Source organism: Aythya ferina (genome assembly GCF_964211825.1).
Source record: "Aythya ferina genome assembly, chromosome: 1".
Lineage (NCBI taxonomy): Eukaryota > Metazoa > Chordata > Aves > Anseriformes > Anatidae > Aythya > Aythya ferina.
In genome coordinates this window covers 10,823,073-10,847,622 of record NC_140296.1, presented here as the reverse complement: position 1 = coordinate 10,847,622, position 24,550 = coordinate 10,823,073, and the positions used below count along the sequence as shown (strand labels likewise).

The 24,550-nt window shown below is 38.6% G+C and overlaps 1 protein-coding gene across 1 annotated transcript in view; it reads right to left on the bottom strand.

Moving 5' to 3' along the window:
• The window catches only part of FAT3 (FAT atypical cadherin 3), a 408,669-nt gene that overhangs the window by 88,675 nt on the left and 295,444 nt on the right, over positions 1 to 24,550 (bottom strand). Inside the window, exons 10-15 of the mRNA XM_084532289.1 lie at positions 20,102 to 20,377; positions 18,309 to 18,519; positions 11,379 to 15,452; positions 4,525 to 4,721; positions 3,305 to 3,458; positions 1,625 to 1,858 (exon numbers count right to left, since the gene is read on the bottom strand). Of these exons, the coding sequence (XP_084388415.1) occupies positions 1,625 to 1,858; positions 3,305 to 3,458; positions 4,525 to 4,721; positions 11,379 to 15,452; positions 18,309 to 18,519; positions 20,102 to 20,377 (5,146 nt within the window). The remainder of the gene's footprint in view (positions 1 to 1,624; positions 1,859 to 3,304; positions 3,459 to 4,524; positions 4,722 to 11,378; positions 15,453 to 18,308; positions 18,520 to 20,101; positions 20,378 to 24,550) is intronic.

The following is a 24,550-nucleotide window of genomic DNA, read 5'->3' as shown; positions in this document are numbered from 1 at the left end:
TTTAAGATTGATTGTAAAATGTTTCCTGAAAGTCAAAAATTGATCTGTATGATGATTCCCAGCTTCATTTATGTTTTTAGGATAACTCTCCACAGGACCCAACAGGAATATCGTATTCCATGGAGAATATCAATAATATATTTCTACTCTGTGTTGGGAACATTACACTACGTAAACTTAATCATTTTGCAGCAACAGGGAATCAGTGATTTTGGTATCAATAGAATAAATAGTATTAATAGAACAGTAATTGATATAAAATCATATTTTAGAGAACAGAGTCACTATTATATGATAGTGTCTTGTCTGATTTTCAAATCTAGTCATTAAAGGAAAGGCGTACTGTTTTCTTATTCATCCCTGTCTTTAACTTATCTTGTTTCAGAAAGAAGATGTAGCAATTAGATCATGTTTTTTTTTTTTTTTTTTTTAATTATTATTATTTTTTTTTCCATAGCTAACCATCTTATAATGCAAAGTTGGTGCTAACAGGAACTTTTATTGACAACTTTCAACACTAATCTCTTGTGACTCTCCACTCCTTGAATGTCATCTCACCTATGAGAGAAATGGTAATTAAGACAATGGAAACGAACAACACTGGGTGTTCAGACTGTTCAGTAGCTAACTACCAGTAATTGGCTCTTCACTGCAGGACAGTGTCATAAATTTTAATAGTGATTTTTCAGCCAAGCATGTAATGCAGCACTTCATAGATACTTTAATGAATGCTTTCTGCTCCTTTACTGATTACTGTATATTTACACTATCAACCTGAGTAAAAATTGGGACTTCCAGCATGTACTGTACTTTAAAAAAATATATTTAGTTATTTTTTATCATTCAGTGAAAGGCCTGCTTTTTATGTGAAGCTACTTAAGCCACAGTTTTTACAAAACATCTCCAAAACCACAGGAAGAAAAAATAAATTATGGGATTTATTTATTCCAGCTGAAGTGAAAAAGCTGAGAACAAAATCTGATATTCATCAGGTTTTACCACTGTGCTATGAAAAATATCATTAAATATTTATAACTGGGCCTAGATTTCAAGGTTAAGGTCCTCATATAATAAACTATTCCACTTCAAAAGAATCTACATTTAAACAGCTAGAACATTTATAGTGTATATTCACAATGTACAACAATAGTTTCATGCTAAGGTAACCAGCTGGAACAAATGGGAGTTATAGCAGTATAAAACTCCAGCAATATTGTGATTAATCACATATAAGTCCCTATAGCACTTAACTATATTATTTGCCTACGTAGAGGCATGGGTATCCAAAACCATGGTTCAGGAAAGGACGTGAGACCACTCGAGGAAGAAAGTTGGAATTTACCCAAAAAACTATCACTGATCAAGAGAATAAAAGACTACACACTTCTGTAGCTGCTGCAATGCTTCTTCTGTTTGTAACACCATCATGCCAAGCTCAGCCATGAGCATTGCAGGGTAACAAAAGAGAAGACAGAAAAATGGGGATTATCCAGAAACAAGGAAGAAAGAATGAAGAAAGATGAAAGACTGAGGAAAGAGGAAAGAAAAAGTCATCTGCATTGCAGTTCCAACAACCCAGAGTTTTCCTGTACATTAGTTACTGTTTGCAGTGTCACTCTCTTACCGACATCGGGATCAGTGGCTTGGACTCTTGTTAGCAAGGCCTTAGTGGCAGTATTCTCATAGACACACGCGGTGTAGTGATCAGATGAAAACACTGGTGGGTTATCATTCACATCTTCTAAAATAAGATGGATTTCCGATTGGCAAAACCTGCCACCACCATCCGTAGCTCGGGCAATCAGGTTGTATGCAGGGATTTTCTCTCGATCAAGTGGCGCCAAGGATTTCAGCTCACCTGAAATTGATTAAAAGCAGCAGCTGTAATTACTGCTGTAGCAGCATCACTAATACTAGACAGTGGGAGTAGCTCAAAAACATGTATTTAACTGGAATTTACAAGAAGAAAAAACAACCTTGCTTATTCCAATGAGCAGATTAAAACCCCACAGCAGTGTCACTTCTCACCCCTCTCCACCCAAATAATTGAGCTGGTGGCATGATTGCAGGTAGGACAAGCCACTCATGGTGGCCTTTGAGAATCTGCAACTTCTAAGAGCATAACATGGTATGTTTTCTGAAGTCTGTCTTTTATTACTCTCAAGATTTATAGACTTCAAGACTTAGAAAAGTCACCACGAATCTACTGATGACAACAGCCATAATGAACTGCAAAGTTTTCTAATGCTACCATTCGAGACAGAACCAATCTCTTCTCCCACATTTTAACTTCCAATCACCTCTGAATTCCTGTAGATGCCTCTGGCATCTAGCTTGAATATGACTTCTTATTCTTATAACACAATAAACAATAGCAGCAAAGACAGTTTCTCACTCAGACTGTGAGAACTGTACCCACAATCTGCTTTCCACAGCACTGATAAATGACAGCAAACGTGGCCACATCTGCAAACAGCCATTATTAGTCAAAGGGTAAGTTTTGGTTTATTTTGGTAAAGGGAGTAATTTGAAATAAAAGACGAGATTTGGTCTTAAGGAGGGCAAAACTTCTCTTTCCACACACTGCACAGACCTCTGAATGCCTCTTGTCGGTAGCACTACGACAATATCAGGTGCTGCCTCCTGCTAGCCAGGTGGAGGAGGCATTGCACAGGGATGGACTTAGGCTGTCATAACAGAAACTAAATTCCCAGAAGTAACAGAAGTAACAAAAGAGTGGGATTTTTATTCATGGAAAAATTATTTTATTTAGCTTTACTTTATAACAAGCATGAAATCTGGACCTTCGCAGAGATCAAAACCTTTTTCAAGACCCTCTGCCAAATGAACAACACCTTTGTAGCACTCCCCTGTGCCCACAAATTCATTACTGATATCCTTTTTCTACTCAAGTCTGAGTATAAAAAGAATGTTGTTGTTACATGGTATAAAAGCCAGTAATTCCAGATCAGGGTGGAAGACATAAAGTCCAAATGTGAAGGAGGACCCTGCTGGCAGCTTCTCCTGTTCTGCACCAAGACAACTCCAGGACAAGGGCCCCATGTCTCTGTCCTAACTTGAGGTCTGGCTGGGAAACAAAAGGGTCAGCTTCTACTGTCCTGAACACAACACTCAACCTGGCCAACAAACGTCCCACCCGAAATTACCACTTTGGAAGTGGTCATCCATACCTGTCAGAACTGGAACTGGCTGATAACCAAATGTAACCTAACTTTAGTTAAGGAAACTGGTACCCGCTGAGGGATTAAGAAGGCTATCTGAAAACGTTTAGTTGTCATCTTACCATTTTCTGGATCTAAGAAAAATTTATTGTTCCCAGGACCGTAGAGAGAGTAGCGAATTTCACCATTGGACCCAATGTCAGCATCTTTAGCTTTGATTTTTAGAATGACTTTGTTTGATGGAATATCTTCAGGAAACAGTGCTGTGTATGCAACCTAGAGAAAAAAACAAAACAAAACAAAACAAAAATGTAAGCTATGCAATAACAGTGTTTTATAGCTATTGTACAACTTTTTTTTTTTTTGTTTAACTCTCTGTAGTGCATTTTTCTATACAGGAAGCAATTTTCCTTTATGTAATACAGTCCTAGAAATTCAAATTGCTGCTAAGCCTTGAGGTGTCACAAAAACAATGCCAAATTATGACTCTTAATAGGGCTAGTCTTAGGTGTAAAATGCAGTCACATTTTCTGTCTTCCATTTCTTTCATCAACACCCATGAAATGGATAAGTGTGCTAATGAAGACAGCTGTTTTTATCACATCATCCAGTAGTGTTGAGGGAGATACGGATTGTGATTCCCCAGAGTGGTGCTTGTAATGACAGCAGTCCATTGGTGATAATGTAATGATGGGAATTACATGTGTGTATACATATGGATATATAAATAAGATTCTGCAAGCTGTACTGTTAAGGAAATCTAGTTTTTATCGTGCCTTTTGTTTCACACACACCTTCCTATCACAGTAATACTGGTTTCCCACATTACCTCTCCATAGAATAAGAGTCAGCTGATGCTGTGAAAGCTGTGGTCAGGCCATACTGAATGCATGCCTGACAGCTTGAGAGCAAGCTATATTCTTCTACCTTTTCCACTGTGTCTCTGGCTGCTAGCCACCTGACACATTTGGGAAGGCTGGAGTTAGATTAGACTGAAGACATTTTCACATTGATTGTGAAGGAAAAGCATTTTTTTTTCTGTTGGGGGAAAGTGGCTGCCCTATAGCAGTGCTACCTCACAACCCTTTGCATTTTAGAAAGCCAGCTAAGAGCATATTGCAGAAGAGGGAGGAGACTCCTCCACTGCCTTTGCCAGGCCATTATCCTTTCACCTTGGCTTCACAAGACTGTTGTATCCTGCTTCCCTCCACATCACTCTATATCCCTCACCTAAGACCTTCAGGATGAAAATGGGCATCTCCTGTAAATACAGCAGTGTCATCCACTGGGAAACCATCACTTCCAGCACCACAGAAGATTGTAGAGGGTGTTGCTAACTCACCCGCTCACAGACTGGGTTGTTATCATTAACGTCAGTGACCGTCACTTCCACAGCAGCTTGGGTTACAAAGAGGCCATCCGTGGCAGTGATGTTCAGGTAATACACATCTTGTTCTTCCCGATCTAGTGGCCTTTTTACATAAACCTTCCATTCATTCTGAACCAGTCCCAGAGCAAACTTCCCTTTGGGATTCCCTCCTGCAATGAGACAAGCAACTCACAAAAGGTTAGGGCATCCCTCCAGGGCTCCCACCTGATTTAAGCACAAATACAGACTCATCCTAGGCGACCAGGAATATGCAATTGTCATTTGTTTTCCAGTGACAGGTGCTTTCAAACTTGCAGATTCAGGAAATCTGTAATGAGATTACGTTCCCTGTGTTTATTGCCCCCCAAACGGCTTGTATGAAAGTGAACCAATAACTTTCAGCGGAAACAAAATCCATTTAGCAGAGCTGAAGATGATCTCTTGTTTAGTTCCCCTTAAGGGCAATCAAATTCAAACTGTGAACAATCAATAGTCCTCTCAGGCTGGTACAATTGTCTTTCCACTTAGTCTCGGGAGAGGATGTAATACACCGCAGCTCTTGTTACCAAGACAATTTCATTAGCTGTTGATTATGCAATCAAGGACTGGAAGTAGGTTCTATTAAGGAATCCTCTAATGAAAGCTTTATCATACAGCTGTGCCTTTCTTCTGCTCATTAAAATTCTATTTTTTAAAAAAGTTTACACGACAGAAGAAGACACATTAGTATTAAATAGTCCTAACAAGAGGTCATTTGAGGAGCAGTTGGAAGATAAGCACTACAATTAGGTCAAATGTATCAGAGAGTGAGAGCTGGGGAAAGCCAGCGAGGAGTGCAGGAGTCAAAGCGGAACAGCTTTTTATCATGCTGTAACACCAACAGCGAACCTCGTAACATTGCTCTTTCACATCATTAAACCACATGGGGGAAAAAGCAGGCTGGAAGAGGGAAAGATTTGATCCACATCATCCTCAGGAAGGAAGGAAGGACATTTCACATGCCGAAGGTACAAGGAATCAAACCAGGGATAGCTCTTTAATGTCTCTCACAATTATTTACACTTCCATTTGAAACAGTACCGTCCTCTGCCAGCTCCACAAAGAAACCACTATCAAGCACCTTTCTTTGAGCCTGTTTTCAACCCCCTTGTCAGACCAGACAGAAGACCTTTTACGCCAACCACCCAGTCTTCTATGTCCAGTATCTAACATGTTTGGTCTGTAAAAATATATCTGCACATTTAAGGATTTAGGATGGAGCACAAAATAGTTATAGCAAACTTGTGTGCTATAGGAACTGAGTGAGGACACAGAAAAAACGATCACACTGCTCCACTGGGTAAACTTTAATTCCAGCTAACCTGGTACTAACTCTTTTCCCACCATATTAAGCTTTCTCCTGTGCAGAAATGCAATCTGAGAACTGCTATCCATGTTTCTCATGTATAAAAGTGGTATAAAAATATTAAGGGAAAGCTTATTCTTTCTTGTGTCAGGATCAAGAATGCCAAACATGCTAAGTTTGGCTTTGCTCACAACTTATTCAGGGTCCTGACATGTGTCAGGGGATCTGTCCGAGCTTAATGGAAAGACCAGGTTCTTAAACCTTCCTCTCTAGTTCAATGTTTGAGTAAATTAGTGTTTAAAAAAAACAACAACAAATCCAACAGAGAAAAGATGTATTTGAGCTGCCTCTGCTGTCAGGAGATTAGGTGTCACTGCTGTTGTTTCTGGTGGCACAATTCTGTCAGTTCCTGGGGACCAGCTTAGCAAAAATAAGGCAGAGAAGATCTGAACTTAAAACTGTGCTTAAAATGAAGCAAAAAAATGTAATGCACATTTCATGCCTTCTTTGTACATCAAAAAGCAAAAAAGAGGTCACGGGCTGTAATCTATGCCTTTTTCATTAGCTACCAATGACAAGATAGACTGGTTTCTATTTGATATGAACGCTAAGTTAGTTGAGATGGGCTGAGGAAATCTTTCTCGTTAAGCATCACCATTTGAGCTAAGTGTAATTGTGTCAGAAAACAACGTTGTAATGAAGAAGATTTCCCGAAAATTAGTCAGATATGCATTATAATTGTAAAAGGCCCTGTAGTCATACAGAGCACAAAACAGATATGTCACAGATATTTGCTGTTGATAGAAAATCAACTTTTTAGGTCACAAAACCAAGCTGATCTCAGTTTTCCCACTGATTTCTATGACAGTTTGGAGTAACCATCATAGGACTCAGACAAACCTTGTTTAACCTACTGTGTGATATAAACTGATTTCCCCTAAAGAGGGTTACTTAGTATATTGATGTGCACTGCAGGCCAGTCTGAATACAACCCAAGGCAATGTGAAGCTGTCCACTGACTTGAGTCTTAATGTGATTGTCAAAGAAGGTAGACCCCTGCTGATTAACATTAAATTCTCTCTATTCAGCTCAACATCAGCATAAAAAAGCTTAACGCTCTTTTAGAAAAGGCTATAATCTTATCACAGTGAGCTTAATGTTGTAAACCATTAATAAAAATGGTCTTAAATACTCTTATTTAGTTTCATGATATCAATCAGTGCTTTCCTGCATATTAGTTCTTTTGTAAAAGGAAATGATTAACTGTCCTGAGCTACTATGAAGCAATGCACTCAAGGTATGGATATCCCATTGCTAAGTAAAGAGGAAAGGTAAAATCTAATTAAAATCAGCTGGTGGCTTTTATGGCTGGCAGTAACACTAGCTTGGAGCAATTTTAAAATCACTGTTGCTTTGTTGTTGATGGAATAGCTTTTGAATCACACAGGAATTTTGGGAGTATATATTAAAAAATGGTCCCTGGAATCCCTTTCTCTCCTCACTTCACTAGAAAAGGATCGATTTCAATGGCCAAGAAACCTGTGTAATAAGCAGCAAACATGTGAAACAGTTTATTTGCATGCATTTTTCATGAGTGCTACCTTTCTTCTCTTTTGCTTCTCAGGACTGGCTATATACTTTGTTGATGGAAGACAAAGGAGGAAGTTGTACTATACAATGTAACAGAAATAATGAGATGTAAACAGTAAAATAATGCCAAGACATATTCTTAAAAAAAGAAATGCAAGAAAAAAAAATCCACACTGTGGCCCAGGGAACCATTTTCTAGTACTTCTACATATGTCTCGATGCAGATCTCATTCTGTAGTGATTAATTAACTTTTTCACTAATATATGTAAGCAGATTCAGTATCCTAGGGGCGTTCTAATTAATTAGTTTTTCACTCTGAATAATGTAGCTTTTCTAAACGGAAGCCTCCTGACTACATGTATTAATGGATTCTTTAAAATCTGTTGGCAGTTTTCTTATGTTCTACTTTGAATGTCACAACAGTGAAGTGCTAGCTACAAAAAACACTCCAGTAACTTTTTAGAATGGCTTTGAGGGTAAAAGAATCAGCATTATCTTTTATCTTTTGTTACTTGAAGTTTAAATAATGCTCTCCCTCCCTCCCTAGTCAGCAAATAGTACAAAGCCAAATCAAGCTCAAGTTTAAGAAAAGAAAGAAAACAGCTAGATACAAATGAAATGCAGAGACACAGTGATCCAAAATAAACGAATCCTGACACACATCATTACTAAAGCACACACAGAGGGAATTATAACGGCTAAAAGGGAACTGAAAGCTAGAAGCCAGCAATATCAGTTTTCACTGCAATGCTGATCTGGGAGGGAGAACTGAATATTTACTGGCTTATTTATTTAGATTCTCTCTTACATTTATGCATCTATTTAGATACATTCAATTCCTAATTAGAACTCCAGGCATTTGTAACTTAAAATCAATAGGTTTACCCCCCACCCCCCACTTTAAGATGTTGCATGTTTACTGAGCTGCCAAAATTATAAACCCAATCCTTTTAGCTTTACTATTGTAAAATATGCATACTGTTCTTCAGCCTGCAGTACAAGTCTTCCTCAAACATCTAAGCAAACATTTCTGCAGAACTCCAGATCTCAAATATAAAATAGAAGCAAACAAATAAATTTTAATACTGTTGTCTGTTCTTACATTTACATGCCTGATGGAGCCTAATTAATTCAAAACACTTTACGATACCAAAGTCCTAGCAACTGACATTTTTCTGATGGCTTTTCCTTGTTTTCCACTGTTAAATCTCAGTAATACCTAGCTGTCTTTAGGCTGGCTAAACATCCTAGCTAAACATTGACATATCCCTGTTGTTTGTCAAACTACCACAAATTATAAAGGCAATGAGCTTGAATGAGCCTTCAGAAGGAAACTACTGTGCTTCCTAAGTGCACTTGTGTCAACTAAACTTTCTAATGGCTTTCTACTAAGATTTTTATATCAAGCTTTTCCTTTGTGAACATCTCCACTTGTTATCAAACTCCAAATAACAAATGAGAAGTGCAAAATTTTTTTTCCACTATCAAATGCAGATTAAAATGGCAGTTTGAAAAATGGAGTTTGAAAATGGCAACTACTTGCCAGTAATCATGGACACGTGTCCTAAAGGGAAGGAGTTCAAAACAGAATGTATATTTACCCACCAGAATGCATATTTCCCTTTTCAAAGTTGATCAGAAGGCTGCAATAAGTGTTTGCATTTCCTAAAAAAGTGCAAAGGGCTCTTAAGTGATCACATCTGTCCCAGAATGTTTCCTCCTTTCATCTCCTGAAAGATGATTTTTTTCCATCTTTTTTCTGTGTGCTACTTTTCATGACGTGTACTTGCACAAAGCTGGTTTTGATGGATTCAAATGTTGTAATTTGTCTTCTTTTCCCTTTTTATCAGTGTCCTGTTTTTCCTCAGAAATTGTTTATTGTATTCATGGAGGTTTCTACAGCTCAAAATGCATCCAAAAAGATACAACATTTGAATAATCACCTGGCTAATCCGATCCATGAAATATTCAAATGCAGTTCCCAAGCTTAATTTGGGGTGTAGTGTGAATAGACTATTTCATTACTTAAACTATGTCTTAATATCTGAATCAAAAGAACCTAGTTTCTCTATGTGCATCTCCCAAATTCAAAGGATATACTCAGACAGTGGAGTTTCTGAGCTCATATGCTCTAGTAATTGTACAGTAGGCATTAGAGAAAGTTTGTGGCTTTGACATCTAACGTTTTCAGAAACTAAAAAAAATGGCAAAATAACTGACATATTTTGAACTGTGTTAATTAAGGTACAAAATGACCTAAGCTTTTGAGTCATATACGACAATTATTTAAAAGTCCAATTTTTGCTAAATTAACAGCATAGGAATGTGAAGAAAACAGATCAATACATAATTAAAAGCATAATTCATTATAAGAGATGACAAAGTTTTCAGAACAAAGAAAAAACAGTATCTTTGATTAACAGGGCATGCTAAAATATTTTTGTTACAAACCTTAAGGGTTTGCATTTCCTATAGCACTTTATATACTGGCATCTCAAATACTTAATATTACAAATTGCTTCAAATATTACAAAATCACTAAGGTGAAGCACTACTTATTTAGTTTTAGACATGTGGAAACTGAGGCACCAGATAATGCACCTTTTTTACAGCCTTCAAATCCTGTGCTTTACTCACAAGCCTAATTTTTGCCTCTAATTCTAGTATCCTACAACATGTCGCACTACAGACACACTAGCTTTTGCAAGCCTTCAAACTGAATCTAGGCTTTTATGGAAACTATGAATCTCTGGCTCCTTTGAAAATGATGCTACTTCAGATGCATAACATGGGCACTCTGTAGATTACTGGAACATCCCACTTGTCTCTATAAACCATCCCACAAACATTTCCAATTTAATAGCCAACACAGAAGTAGAAGTCTTGTACTCCAGAGCAAAATAAACAAACTGTTGTCCTGTGAGTTGTCAGACTTTTCATTTTTGCCCATTGCCTTCTACTTGTGTGCAGTCTTGTGTAATTCTAATCCTCTCCAATGAGATATATGTGAACTTGCCCAATAATCTGGCTATTACTGTGTACTTAGTATTGGCTCTTGGACTGTGAAGTTTAGAGGGAGTGACGAAGTTTTTCCCTAAAAAAAATCTATTGGACAATGCAAGCTGTAGGCAGAAAAATAACTGCAGCACCCCATCACTCACAATAAACTCACACAAAATCTATTCTGAATCTTGGGGAAAAGAAGGAAAGAGCAATGTTACCACACTTTGAAAAATATGTTAGTAATGTAATTGAAATTGCCACATGCTGTATATAGCAATGCATGGCAGCTAACTGGTTCTTCAGAATGGATTACCATTTCACCAGCCAGAAATCTGGGCTGATAAGAAATTGTATCCCCATCTTGTTCCAAGGTTGCTCCAATGTGCAGTTTTCTTAAATAGTGCTATTTTGAAATGGTTCCTACATGCACTCTCCTCTCTCAAAAAGAAAAAGGCTATTCCAAAAACTTTAATGCTTGGAAGTGTGAAGATTTTCTCCTTAAGAATGAAAAGTTCTTCTTCCCTTGGCTGGAACATTGTCATGATATTTTCCAAGCTGATATATTAATTATGATGGGTTGATGGTTCATGCTACATTGCACTGCAGCAAATCATGAAGAATTATTCTGGGAAGTTAGAGAGAGAATCACCTGGACAGACACAGACTGACACAAACACAAACACACATTCCCTTCCCTTCTCAGCTTTGCTAGTTGCTGCAAAAGTCTGTCCAAACTAAAGAAAAAAAAATTGAAGGGAGATGCATTTGTCTGAGTCACAGTGATAACTTAGCTGAAGCCCTTCATAATTTTTCTCCTTAAAACTGGACACATGCACAGTTCTTCAGTAAAGCTGTTTTTGGGAAGAAAGCATGCTTGCCGTTTCTTACCTGTAATATGGTAGCTAACCTGCCGGTTGACATCAGATGTATCTTCATCCCAGGTGCTAAGTACAGCCACAACTTCCCCTGGAGCATCACTCTCCTTCACTGATCCTCTGTAGACCTCATGCTCAAAGACAGGTGCGTTATCATTGATGTCTGTCACAGTGACTGAGACCAAGGTGGTTGATGACAAGGATAAGGCTTCCCCTAGATCTGAGGCCACCACTGCAAAAGTGAAAGCAGGATCTTTTTCATGGTCCAGATCCTTCAGTGTGCTAATCCAGCCACTGTTGCTATCAATGGTGAAAGCTTCTGTGATCTTCTCCAGCTCTGATTCCAATGCGAGTGTATAGGTGACCTGCCCATTTGCACTTGAGTCTGCATCAACCGCTTTAACTTGCATAAGTTTGGTTCCTACAGGCATCCCTTCCATTATTATAGCATCATAGCTTGCTGTTTCAAATATGGGCTTGTTGTCATTTATATCCAACACCTTCACCTCCACATCCACTGTCAACACTATGTCCACTTTGTCCAACTGAATGGTAGCTGCAACTTTAAAGTGAAATGCAGAATTTGTCTCATGGTCAAGTCTCTTATCCAGTTTTAAGAGTCCCGTGTCTTGTTCTATGATGAACACACCATCTTTGTTGTTTTCTGACAGCTCACCATTAACTGTGGTGTACAAAGCACCCTGATTAGGTGTAACATGAACAATGTCAATAGTACTGCCTATGAGGGTATCTTCTGCTATGGTGAAAGAATACTGGGGTTGGGAAAAGGAAGGTAAAATGGTTTCTGGAGGTAAAACATGGATGTAGACAGGAATGAGGGAGTGCTTTACAGGAATGCCACCATCAACTGCTTTGACAAAGAATGACAGAACTGTGTTTTTCAGTTGGTTAAAGCTACCCTTGGTGACCATCCATCCATTGTCTGGATCTATTTCAAGCAGATCAGCTACTGAAACTGAGGCCTCGCTATAAAGAGAATAGGTAATTCTGGAATTGGCTCCATCATCTGGATCTACTGCTTGCACTTGGGTCACCAAGTAACCCTTCCCAACATCTGCTTTGACGCTTGCTCTGTATTCAACCGTCATAAACTGGGGAGCGTTGTCATTCTCATCCACTACTATCACTCTCACAGTGCAAAATGTAGTCCTGCCACCCCCATCAAGTGCTCTCAGAAATATACCAATGTCACTTTCCAGCAGGTTCTCCCGGTCTAGTCGCTCAGTTGTCAGAATCTGGCCATTGTTATCAATCAAAAATCGGTCCTTGGCAAAGTCATTTATTATGGAGTAGCTTATCTGGCCATATACACCTGAATCCCCATCTGTGGCCTTCACATGAAGTACCTTAGTTCCAGGAGCTGCATTTTCTCTAACCTCTGCAACATAAACACTCTGTGAAAACACAGGGCTGTAGAGGTTGGCCCCAAGGATCTGTATATGCACCTGGGCTGTGCTGGTGAACAACCCATCTGAGACAGAGACATTTAGGCTGTACATGGGCTCCATTCGTTGCTTCCGATGGTTGGAAAGGGTGATTACACCACTCTTGCTATCCATAATAAAACTGGTCCGATCGTTTCCTGATAGGATGCTGTACTCCAGTCTGTCAAAATCAGAGCTGTCAGCATCTGAGGCTTGGACGCAAGTCACAAAATGACCCCGAGGTGCCAGTTCACTCACATACGATTCATATATTAGCTGGTTGAAAATTGGAGGGTTGTCATTCATGTCTGTTATTGAGATACTTACAAGAACTTCACTGCTAAGTGGTGGGAACCCATTATCAGTTGCTCTGACTTTCAAGCTGCACTGCTGTATGAGTTCATGATCCAACATACGTGCTGTCAGAATTAGGCCACTTGTGCTGTCTATATGGAAATAATCTGTGCTGTTAAAGGTGTCCTGGACTATCTGATACTGCACAATTTTGTTATTGTCAGAGTCAGCATCAGTAGCAACAACCTGCAATACAGGAGTCCCAATCAAAGATGCTTCAGATAAAGTAGCATTATAAGCTGACTGATCAAAAACTGGAGGGTTATCGTTCACATCATTAACAATCAAGTCCACAGTGACCTCAGCTCGAGCACCAGTGAGAGCATCGCTGGCTCGCACCATTAGCTTAAAAAGAGAATTTATTTCATAGTCCAGTGGGCTGATGACACTCAGAACTCCGGTATCAAAGTCAATATTAAACTGATTGTAAGGATCTCCATCGACAATGATATAAATGATTCCCTGGCCTTCTGGACTGGTTGCATTTATGCTTAAAATTGGTGTGTGAATTTCTACATCTTCATTTACAGAAGCTGTATAGAAGGGCTTGTCAAACACAGGCATTGCTTTGTTAACAATAGTAATGGGGAGCTCTACTGAAGCAGACAGTGATGGGTTGCCACCATCTTTTGCAAGAATGACAACTAAATACTCTATATTAGATAAGTCAGAATTGAAGGCTTCTTTGAGGGTGACACTACCAGTTCCCCTATCAATTTCAAAATGTCCATAATCTTCCTTCAGAAGATATGACACATCACCATTTTCATCCTTATCTTTATCAATAGCTGTCACTCGATATATCAAGGTACCAGGCTCAGCATCAACTTGCACAGCAGCGTAGTATGGAAGCCCTACAAACACTGGTGCGTTGTCATTTATGTCTTCAATGTAAACCCTCACGACCACTCGAGCAACACGAAGGTGATCTAGTTCACGGCTTGCTTCCACCACCAACTCATACAGCTCTTGTTCTTCTCGGTCAAAGGGTATGCCAGTCGTCTGAATGACTCCTGATGTGGGTTTGATTTTAAATTTGTTTCCTGGGTTTAATATGCTATATTTCAAGGGCTCATTAAGACGGTTACCAACAGCATTTACCACAGCGATCTTTGTGATATTGGTGGTGTTTTCTGAGATAGACGTGGAATAAAAATTTTGTGTGAAATGAAGCCCGCTATCCATGGCTTCTTTTACCATTATTGTCACCATAGCAGTGCTATAAAATTTCCCATCAGATACTCTCACTATTAGCATATAATGGTCTTTGGAGAGACTATTGTTTTTAATTGTGAGTATTCCTGTGCTTGAATCAATCAAAAAATGGTCCAGATTGCCTTCAATTAGACTATATGTGAGTTCAGGAGGGATCTCTGAATCTGGGTCTGTAGCCTTGACTTTGAGAACCTCAACACCAACATATGTGGGCAGAAGCAGGACAGTCTCAAATACTGCCTGACTGAAGACTGGTGGGTTGTCATTGACATCAGTTACCTCAATGGTTACTTCAACAGGGCTCTCTGCTGTAAGCTGAGGATTGCCACTGTCTCTAACATGCACATGGAAGTGGAAGTGGGCTATTGTTTCATGATCTAAATTTGCAATGGTTCTAATTGCACCTGTGCTGGAATCTACTGTGAAGTACTTTTTTGCAGTAGATTCAACGATTTGGTAGACGAGCAAAGCGTTCTGGTTGCTGTCAGCATCAGTGGCACGTATCACAAGGGGGCTGTTATTTGCACTTCGGACTATGCTATTTACAGGAGCAGCTTCGCTTATGCTGCCTGAGTACTGAGAGAAGAGAAAAACTGGTGGGTTATCATTTTCATCAACAATCTGAATGTTCACAGTGGCATTTGATGCCATCCCTGCCATATTTGTTGCCTGTACAATGAGCTGATAAGAGGAAGCACGTTCATAATCAAGGGTCTTTTGACTGGTGATGACTCCAGAATATGGGTTTATAGTGAAGACTCCATCCACATTCCCATCTTTAACCTCATAAACTAACGTGGACTGACTGATTGCAGAAAGAGAGATGACAGAAGTACCAATATCCACGTTTTCATTAATCTCAGCTTGGTATTCTTTGAGAGTGAACTTAGGGTGGGAGTTATCTGCCATTGTCACAGATATCCGTACAATTGCTGTTGCAGAAAGTGGTGGAGAACCTTGGTCAGCCACTTTAACCGACAGAACAAACTGTCCCATTGTGGTTAAGTCTGGCTCCTTCAGTAATGTAATGATCCCTAAAACTGGTTCGATCTTGAATGTGTTTCCTGTATTTCCTAAAATGGAAACATTGCAAGAAAATTATAAATGAAATACAATGCATTTAAATGATAATTAATAAAGGGAAATTATCTGCAATTTGTCAACGACAATTATTTAAAACAAAAACAAACAACAACAAAACAGCAAACAAATATAAAATAATTATAAAGGGCCTTTTAGTCTTTCTTTCTGAAAATCAGGCCATCCCAGTAGGCAGTGCAGGTGTTCAAACTTTCAGAGACTCAGATGCTGCTGTTTATTACCTTGATTCTCAGTGTCAACATTTGAGCATGTGGTGCATGTATATTACTACCACCAAACTAGGAAAAAGCATCCCTAAATTATGGGAGTTAGTCAAATACATGTACACCTAAGGCAATGAAACTAGATCAGAGGCTAACAAGCCAATTACATGACAAATGGATAACAACTCAGTCTCTTAATTGAAGGGGATATTAAGCAACCGTAGAGAAGATTACAGTAGTTCAAGACTCAAAGAACTGAATATAAAAAGGTTAAAGTGGCATTTAGAAAAATAAAACTGAACAAATAGCATAGAAAAGAGATTAAAGTATCTTGTGGCACAAAGGTTTATCATACGATCTCTGAGGAGGATGAATCTAGATGAATGAGATTTAGAAGAAAATGTCATGAAATGTCTGGTATAACATGCAAGCAGGGATATCACTGCACAAAGGTGAAAACAGCAAGTTTGGATCACGGACCTTCTTTGGGGTCCTTTTTTTTTTTTTTTGTCTTTTTCCTTTTTATATAGCTGCATTGCCTACCTCTTCTTTAGCAAGACAGATTCACATCTATTGCTATGTATCCCTATCCTGTAATTAGAGTTGCTTTTATTAAGCAATCAGTATTTGCTGGTTTCTTGAGTGTCTGCTTGAAAGAGGACATTATGTGCATATATGGCATGAATAAGCATACAGACTCTTTTTCAGAATTTGATTCTAAAAATATACAGCATGTACTGAGTTACAGTGATTCCAATCATTATAACATGTTTCTGATATTGTGGTAGTTTATACTCTAAAATGTAGAACTACTTCCAATCCATCCATGAAGTGAAGAGAAATATGTCTCATGAAACTGGTGATAAACAGATATTTTTTTGAGTGGTGATTGCTACAGGTGCTGTGCACAAAGAAATAAATATGAGGATTGTAGCTGAAATACCAAACACATAGAATCCTAAATGAAGTGAGTTAATGTATATTACTTTATAGATGCAATTCACTATCTGCTGTAAATTCTGGTACTTGGAGGCTAATTTAAGCCACGTAGTACTGTATGTAGTTCAATACTGGTAGTAGCTTTCTATTTATATCAATCCTTTCAGATCAGTAAAGTTTACTTGACTAGATAAAACAAAAATTGTGCTATTCACTGAGGAGCTGAGGTTCTGCCAGAGCTACAAATTCTCATAAAGAACACAGTATTTGTCCCACTTGCAGACACTACAAATGCTGCTGTAGTTGTTTTGTCAGTGCTTGCTAATACAAAAGATTTGTAGCCACTGATTGCCTTACGTAAGGCCAGAGCTCATTCTTCTCCCTTAGGAATCTGCTATGAAATTAAACAAAAGTTACTTTCTCTACCATTTGCTCTCTTCACATGTAAGGTGATGTAAGTAATTCCCCTGAATGAAGGGGCTGTATACTATTTGAATGCTGCAGTTAAAATTAGTATCCTTAACTGCACAGATTTTATGGATCATACAGCAGCAAAAGGCTGAATTTTGATGCATCTGGGATTTGAACATCTGTGGATAATGAAACTGCAGGAGTGCATGGCTTATAATAAATGGAAGTTTGAAGTCTGACACTGCAGAGAGAACTCGATGAAACAGCAAAAGGCTGTAATAGGAGAGAGAGCCTGTAAGAAAGAAAAAAACACGCAGACTGAAAAAGAATCATCTAATAGCCAAAACAACCTTTCTAATCTTTGCTTTTTTTTTTTTTTTTTTTTTTTTTTTTTTTTTTTTTTTTTTGTCTGCATCATGTATTCTATTACCAGTGGAATAAAGCCATACTCCTAGCATGTCAGAGGGCTTCTTACATTGTGGTGGCACCTAAGAGTGATTGGGTTGGAGCCCATCATAGGAACAAGGTGCCAAGAAAAAGCTGCTAACAGGCTTGAAATACAACCCTGCCCCAGGAAGCTGTGTGGTCTACTCAGGGTTTGTTCTGCAATATACAATGCTGTCCTGTCTGGGTATGTGTAAAACATTAAAACAATAAAAACTCCAAAGGTTACAAATTTCCACTTCCTCCCCTCTTTTCCAGGCACCCGTCTTGGATATAGGCTAATGGTTTAACTTAGAGATAATGCCTAACTTCAGATTCATACGAGACAGAGAAAGTTGCATTTGCTTGTGCATGTAGCATAGATAATGTGAATTTCCCATGACCTTGCTGTTATACTGGCAGAGAGATGCTTTTGCTGTTTCAGTTTATATGGTGAATATAAATATATGAGGCTTAACAGCAAAAGCAATTTTATTCTGATATCACTATGGCTTCCCTTAGGCTTCTGTTGACATACAGTTGTTTCAAGAGCCATTGTGCCTCTAAACAACTATGGCTTTGCTGGCAGAAATTTTTAGTCTCCATGCTCCTCTGATCCTAATATTGGCAAAGATGCCAGGTTGTACCAGCTGTTGTGGCATTTGTTTATGGAGGATCACTAGGCACTAGACTGAAGCCAACAACCTGAAAACTGTCTCTATCAGCAGCTTTCAATAACTATTTTCCATGATGTTTTTGAAGGAATGACTTAGAGGTAAAAGGCTCAGTAGCCACCTAGTGAACGTCAATGAGATTCAGGGCTGATGCCACATTTTCAGCCTCTGTCCTAACCTGCTTCAATAGTGTAGATAAGCTCTGCATTTTCTCCTTTATCTTTGTCCAAAGCCGTGACTTGCAAAACTGCTGATCCAATAGCTGCTGATTCAAATACTGAGGCTTCGTAGAGTGGGCTGGTGAAGTATGGGCTGTGGTCGTTGGAATCTTCCACATTTATGATGACTCTGGCCAGGTTTCTTCTGTAAGGGAATTCTTGATCTCGAACCTATGGAAGAGGTGCATGATACACTATTGGTATCCATTTTCTAAAACTTCACAAATTTTAGTTATCTGAGTGCTAGTAATGCTTTCAGTTCAGTTGAATACAAAGTAATAATAAATTACATTTGACCCAAAGAACCTGCAGTCTGAACCACAATCACATATGAAAAACAAGAGCTCTGAGACTTTTTTTTTTCAATTGTGAAAAAATGAATGGTAAGTAAATATTGTGGCATGCATTTTTGGAATAGCAACCATATGACATCTTAAATTCAGTTTTCGGATTGCAACACATACCTTTTTTTTTTTTTTTTTTTCAATACATGTTATGTGGTCATGCCCTTATGCTAACTCTCCCCACTTTACAGCCTAGTGGCAAACATGCCTTGCACACTGCTCCTTTCAAAGAACTACAGACAATTTTACCCACTGTCATCAGTCAGGTCATTGAGTCAAGTCATTGAGCACTCGTATCTGCCAATGGACTCTTTCAGCATTATATATGTACATTCCATTTTGAATATGATGATAACAGTAGCAATCAGACTAGGAATAATCTTAAAAATTGTTAAGCACTCTCAGTGTTAGCATCATTTATTGCCCCTCTCTCAACTCCATACTAAAGATCTCTGTACACTGACAATCCTGTCAGCAGCCCTGAAATTCGGTTCCTGATACACAGGGCAAAAAAACCTACTCCATCAGGTAGAGATCAAACAAAAGCACTGAGAAGTGAAACCCTCTGTGGTTCAATTTATATTTATTTCTAATCCTGCTCACAAAAGAGCTTGCAGCTTTTTACACAGTGTGCTCAAACCCTGCTCAGCTCCTGCTCACTGTGTCTCCCAGCAGCTCTCAAATCTTGGGCTCTCCCACCCAAAGCTGTTCCTGTACCTAATATGTTGTGAGAAGTTCCTTTACAGAACTTCTCTGCAGGGCTATTGGGTATTTAAAGAAAATAGCAGACTATAATGTTTAAACGAAGACAGATTTTTTTTTGTTTTTATTAACCTCCACTTCACAATATACAACCTTCACTTGAAAACTGAGACACTTATGTTCTGTATCTAGGCATACGGAGCAAAAAATGGTAATTAATTTTCCCTGCATACCCAAACATTTGGAAAATGTAGCTGAAAACTGTATTTATATAAACAGTTCATGTACTGAAATACATCTGTAGAAGTAAACTATAAATGAGGCTTGTATTCAGAAGGGCTGTAGCATTCTGTATGGCAAGAAAGCCGTTATCTCCCTGTGAATAACTTCTCAAATAACTTTCAGCCTCACTTCAGAAACTCTGAAAATTACCTTGAGTGAGAAGACCAGATGCCAAGAGATTAAATAAATTCCTGCTTGCTCTCCCTTGAGATGGCAAATCATTTCATATTAGATACAATGAATTGACTGTAAGATTCATAGAAGTCCAAATAAAAAGGTAAAATAAATACACAGCAGGGCAGGCAAGATGAAATTAATGACTATTTACTGCAGCGGAAGTACTTTGCTCAGGCAAAGAGTGAGGCATGTTTGCACCTGAAACATCAGTGATTGTGTCTTGAGCCAAGTGAATATTGCATTCTTACCATGACATTAAGGATGTGCTTATCTTGAGCTTCATGGTCTAATCTCTCAGCAGTATAGAGAACCCCAGTGCTGGGATCAATTCTGAATTTTCTCACACTGACTGCATCGATGCTGCTGTGAATAGTGTAGCTCAGCTTGTGTTTTTCATCTCTGTCTATGGCTTCAATTTGCAGAATTTCAGTGTCAGGGAGGATATCCTCTGAGATGGTGACATCATAACTTGGTTGAGAGAATTCTGGGCCATTATCATTGTTATCCAACACTTTGATAAGAACCTACAGTTAATAAAAGAAAAAACATTTGGAGTTATTGAAGTCTAGTCAGACTGCTGAACAGGCACCTGAAGAAATGTAATTTACTTTAGATGGCTGATGATGTTACGTTGCTGTATGGTGGGACTGAGAACCATCATTTAATGGAAAATACTTACTGTTCAGATCAAAACAAATAGTAAGGATATGACTTCGGCGGCAAAATGTTCCTAATTACAATATCTACTTGGAGGCTGATAAAGAAGTCCATGTGAGAGATTTTCCATATCTACAGATTGGCAAATACTCCTGCAATGGTAAATAGTAATGGTTCTGTTGTCCCTTACAAGGGCGCTAGTTACAAGAGACTTCTGCAGCTATTATGGGATTTCCTTTTCCCTTCCCCCTTACTGTTAGTAAGGCAATAAAAGAATCCTTTTCAAGTTACTAAAATCCATCTTTTATACAATCAAGAGTATAAATCCTATGAGTATAAATCCTGCATTGTTCTCTGCCCCGTATATTGTGTTGGGGCATACTAGCACTATCAAACCATGCCATCAGTGGAGACTCCGAGTTGCTGTTACATCCCAGGCTAATGTCAGGTAAGACTTGATGAGGACAGACCAGGAATCACCCTGCCACGATGGTGCTGGCCCACCCCACACTGTCCAGGACAGATAACCTCAAGGTACTGGTGCCAAAGAGGGATTATTTTTATGGTTTCACCTTTGCTCTTCCTTTGCCGGTGATGCTTGTCTTTATTGCCAACTAACACAATTTCCCCTTGAACACCTACTCATTTCCTTTCCATTGCAGTTTATGAATGGCAGGACTGCTGCTAAGAATGTGAATGAACACTATGCCACTGGCTTCAAGCATGTCTTAAACCTTAGGTACTAACCCTTAAAGAAATGCAGAGAGGGGAAAGGCAGCCAGAATAATGTTGTTGGTGCATACTACACCCATCTCAATGCATCACAAGCTGTCCCTGGTAACTAATAAGAAATAACTGGTAACTAATAAGAATCACTATTTTCCAAGTTTTGACTTTGGACAGTTATATTATGCAATGTCATATGTGTGTGGCTCTGATGAGGTTTTGTGTTTTTCACAACTGGAGGAGTCACATAGTGGTGAAAATTTGCTTTCCAGACTCTCTAAGCTGTAGGTTACTTTGGGCGGCATAGCAGCAAAACCCTTGAAAAAGAATCTAATACTGAAAGATGCAATGCAAAGAGTTGCCTCTTTTTCAGTACTGAAAACAAAAAGTATCCTTTGCAGAATATGCCCATGAAAACACACCTGATTTTATAATGAAGGAAGTGAAACAATCTTTTTATTCAAAAAATTTGAAATGTCAAATAGTCCAATGAACTGCATGGGAAAGGCTGTGCCCAGGACTCTTCCTGAAGATTGGATGACTTGACTCATCTCTCATAATATTTTCTTGGTTGCTCTGGAAAGTACCTGGCTCGTTTTTAAGAATATACTTTATTACTTTGCTTGATCAAGCCCTGTAAACCCATACATTCTTAACGGAAGAAAAATACACTTATACTTTTACTACAATATTGCACAAACAGATGTTGGCCTCAGAGAGAAATGAAACTTTAGATTTCCCTGATCTTGGAAGGGTTTGCAGAACACATTACCAGAAGGAACATGAGGAATTGTAAGCAGCAGTCATAATGAACTAGCCTGGGAACTGTTTAAAAGACAGCTGAAATAAAATGTTCTGTAAGTTAAATGGCATAGAACTTCAACTGTGCATTCCATACAATTTAATTTTCAGCAGATTATGGTACGCCAGAGTGAAGCAGGGAGAAACCTATATTAAGTAATGCTTCAGTCTTGGACAGATAGCAATAAAAATGGGGTGAAAACATACGTTGCTGGGACTATAATAATGATGAAAAGTTACAAAGCTTTTTATATTTTTATCGTTGCTATACAATATATCAAGGCATGTTTCTGACCTGACTCAGAAGAAAACAAACAATCAAAAAAACCCACATCTGAAAAGGATGTAAAAAAATGAGTTGAAATATATGAAAGAAAGACTCAGGGAAAAATAAGCCTCCATTTCTACTCTAATGGGACACAGAGCCAGTGCTGAACAACTTTTGTTAGTGTAAGGAAGGGACATTGAGGCAATCTGAGCTTGGGACAATATGATTATTGGTTTTTAGCATTTAAAGGCACCTTCTCGAGCAGTTTTGATACCCTGATTTCTTGGCAAGTCCCACTGTAACATGGGCAAATTATCTTACTGCTGCATTGCTAATACAGACAACAAAAAACACATTTAATTTTACTTTTAATTGGTGGCCAAAAGCTCTGTTATATATTGTTTTATATATTCTAACAAAGAAGGAAAAACTTTTCAGATGGTTTTGCTGGAAAACACTGCAATTTTGATTCGGCAGATGCTATTACAGCACGGTCTACTTTGAGCAAGTAAGCTGCCATCTGGGGGACAGGCTCCTATGTGTGACTTTGTTTTTAACATTGCTGTGTGCAAGCTCAAACTATTCTGTGGGAAAAAAAAAAAAAAAGAAAAAAAAAGGTAGAGATACACAGCAAAATGTCTTAGAGGTACTGCTAGAGTAGCAATGTGCTGTTTTGTTACTGTGTGGTGTGCGACCACCCCAGTGTGGGGCTCACTTCCCATTATAACTGGTGCATTTTGGGCTCATTCTGGCAAATTATGAAAGCAGAGAAAGGCATAAAACTTTATCTACCACAAAGCTTGCACCGTGACTGTGCAAGCCATGGCTCTGTGATTTATGCCTTTACAAGACTGTGTAAGCTAAAGAGGGTAGGACTGCATCACCGTCAGAGACCAGGCTTAAGCCATGAGGCTACAGAAAATACAGTGTGAATTCATGAAGCAGCACTTCTTCCCACTGAAAAAGGCATAAGATAATGTCCTGACACAAAGATAGCGATCGTGATGGTGCCTGCAGAGTGGAATGGGTAAAGGGGAAAGATTAAAAATGAGGTCATCAAACTGTATTCAGCAAACTCACAGGGAACTATGTGCAATGTTGTTTTGATAGTTTCAAGAACAGAACTTTATTATTATTATTATTATTATTACTATTATTTCACTTCCTGCCTACTGTAAAACTGATCAAGTGCCTGTTTAAGTGGCAGGCGGTTTACTACCTAGAGATGACAGCATTTTAGTGATTTGTCAAGTGATCCACGTTGCAATACACATTATTTATTACATACTCTGTGTTTCAACAGCCACTTCCATCTGGAGATGAAACAGTGGGTTAGAGATGCTAATGAATAAAGAGGTCGTTACTGATTCATAATTTCTTCTATCAAAACAGAGTTAGAGCATTTCTTATTTTCGTCAGCTGTCCCTCAAAATCCCTGCGAGTCAACTGTGATTTTAAGGTTATGGTCTCTCCTCGCCGGGGGCTGGGGTGGGAGTAAATCTTCCTTGTGACACAAGGAAATCAGACTATGTAAGTGACTACTGATTACAGTGTTCTGGCAAACCTTTCAGCTATGGAAAAAAAAAGTAACTCTATGTTCTTCAGAATTTGACAGTCTTAGGATCTACCTGAAAACAAATAACGTCAAATAAAATGGAACTTAAGGGCCATTTAAAGTAGATATTAGTCCTTCAGTCCTTATAGCATTTTGGCAGAGCAAGTGACTATTATTATCCTCATCCTGTACACATGAAAATACTGCCTGGCAGAAAGACTAAATGATTTAACAAAGCCATGTGAGAAGTAAAAGCGGGGAAGAAGTTCAGGGTTGCATTCTTAGGTTTATTTTTCAGCCACCCCACTTTTTATTAGTTCATTTTAAAATCCCACTTTCCTATGCAGAAATTTCCTGCCAGGGCAGCATGACTTCTAGTAAGGTGTTATTTAAAAAGAGGGGAAAATCTTTTCTTTTAATAAAGGACAAATGTTACATTGACACGAACACCAGGCTCATAGAAAATCAGATCCTACAAACATATGTGAGACTGAGCAAGCTCAATTCCACCAGATCGTTAATATGAGGAAAAGTTACTCAAATTCATTTAATGGCTGCCAAACTTGGACATAACATCTTGGTACTACTGGCAAATTTCCCACTGACTTTACAAGGGCCGTGACTCTGCTCCTTGAAGCTTTGAGCTTTAACCAGCCTGGAACATGTCTTTCAAAAAAACACCTAAAATCA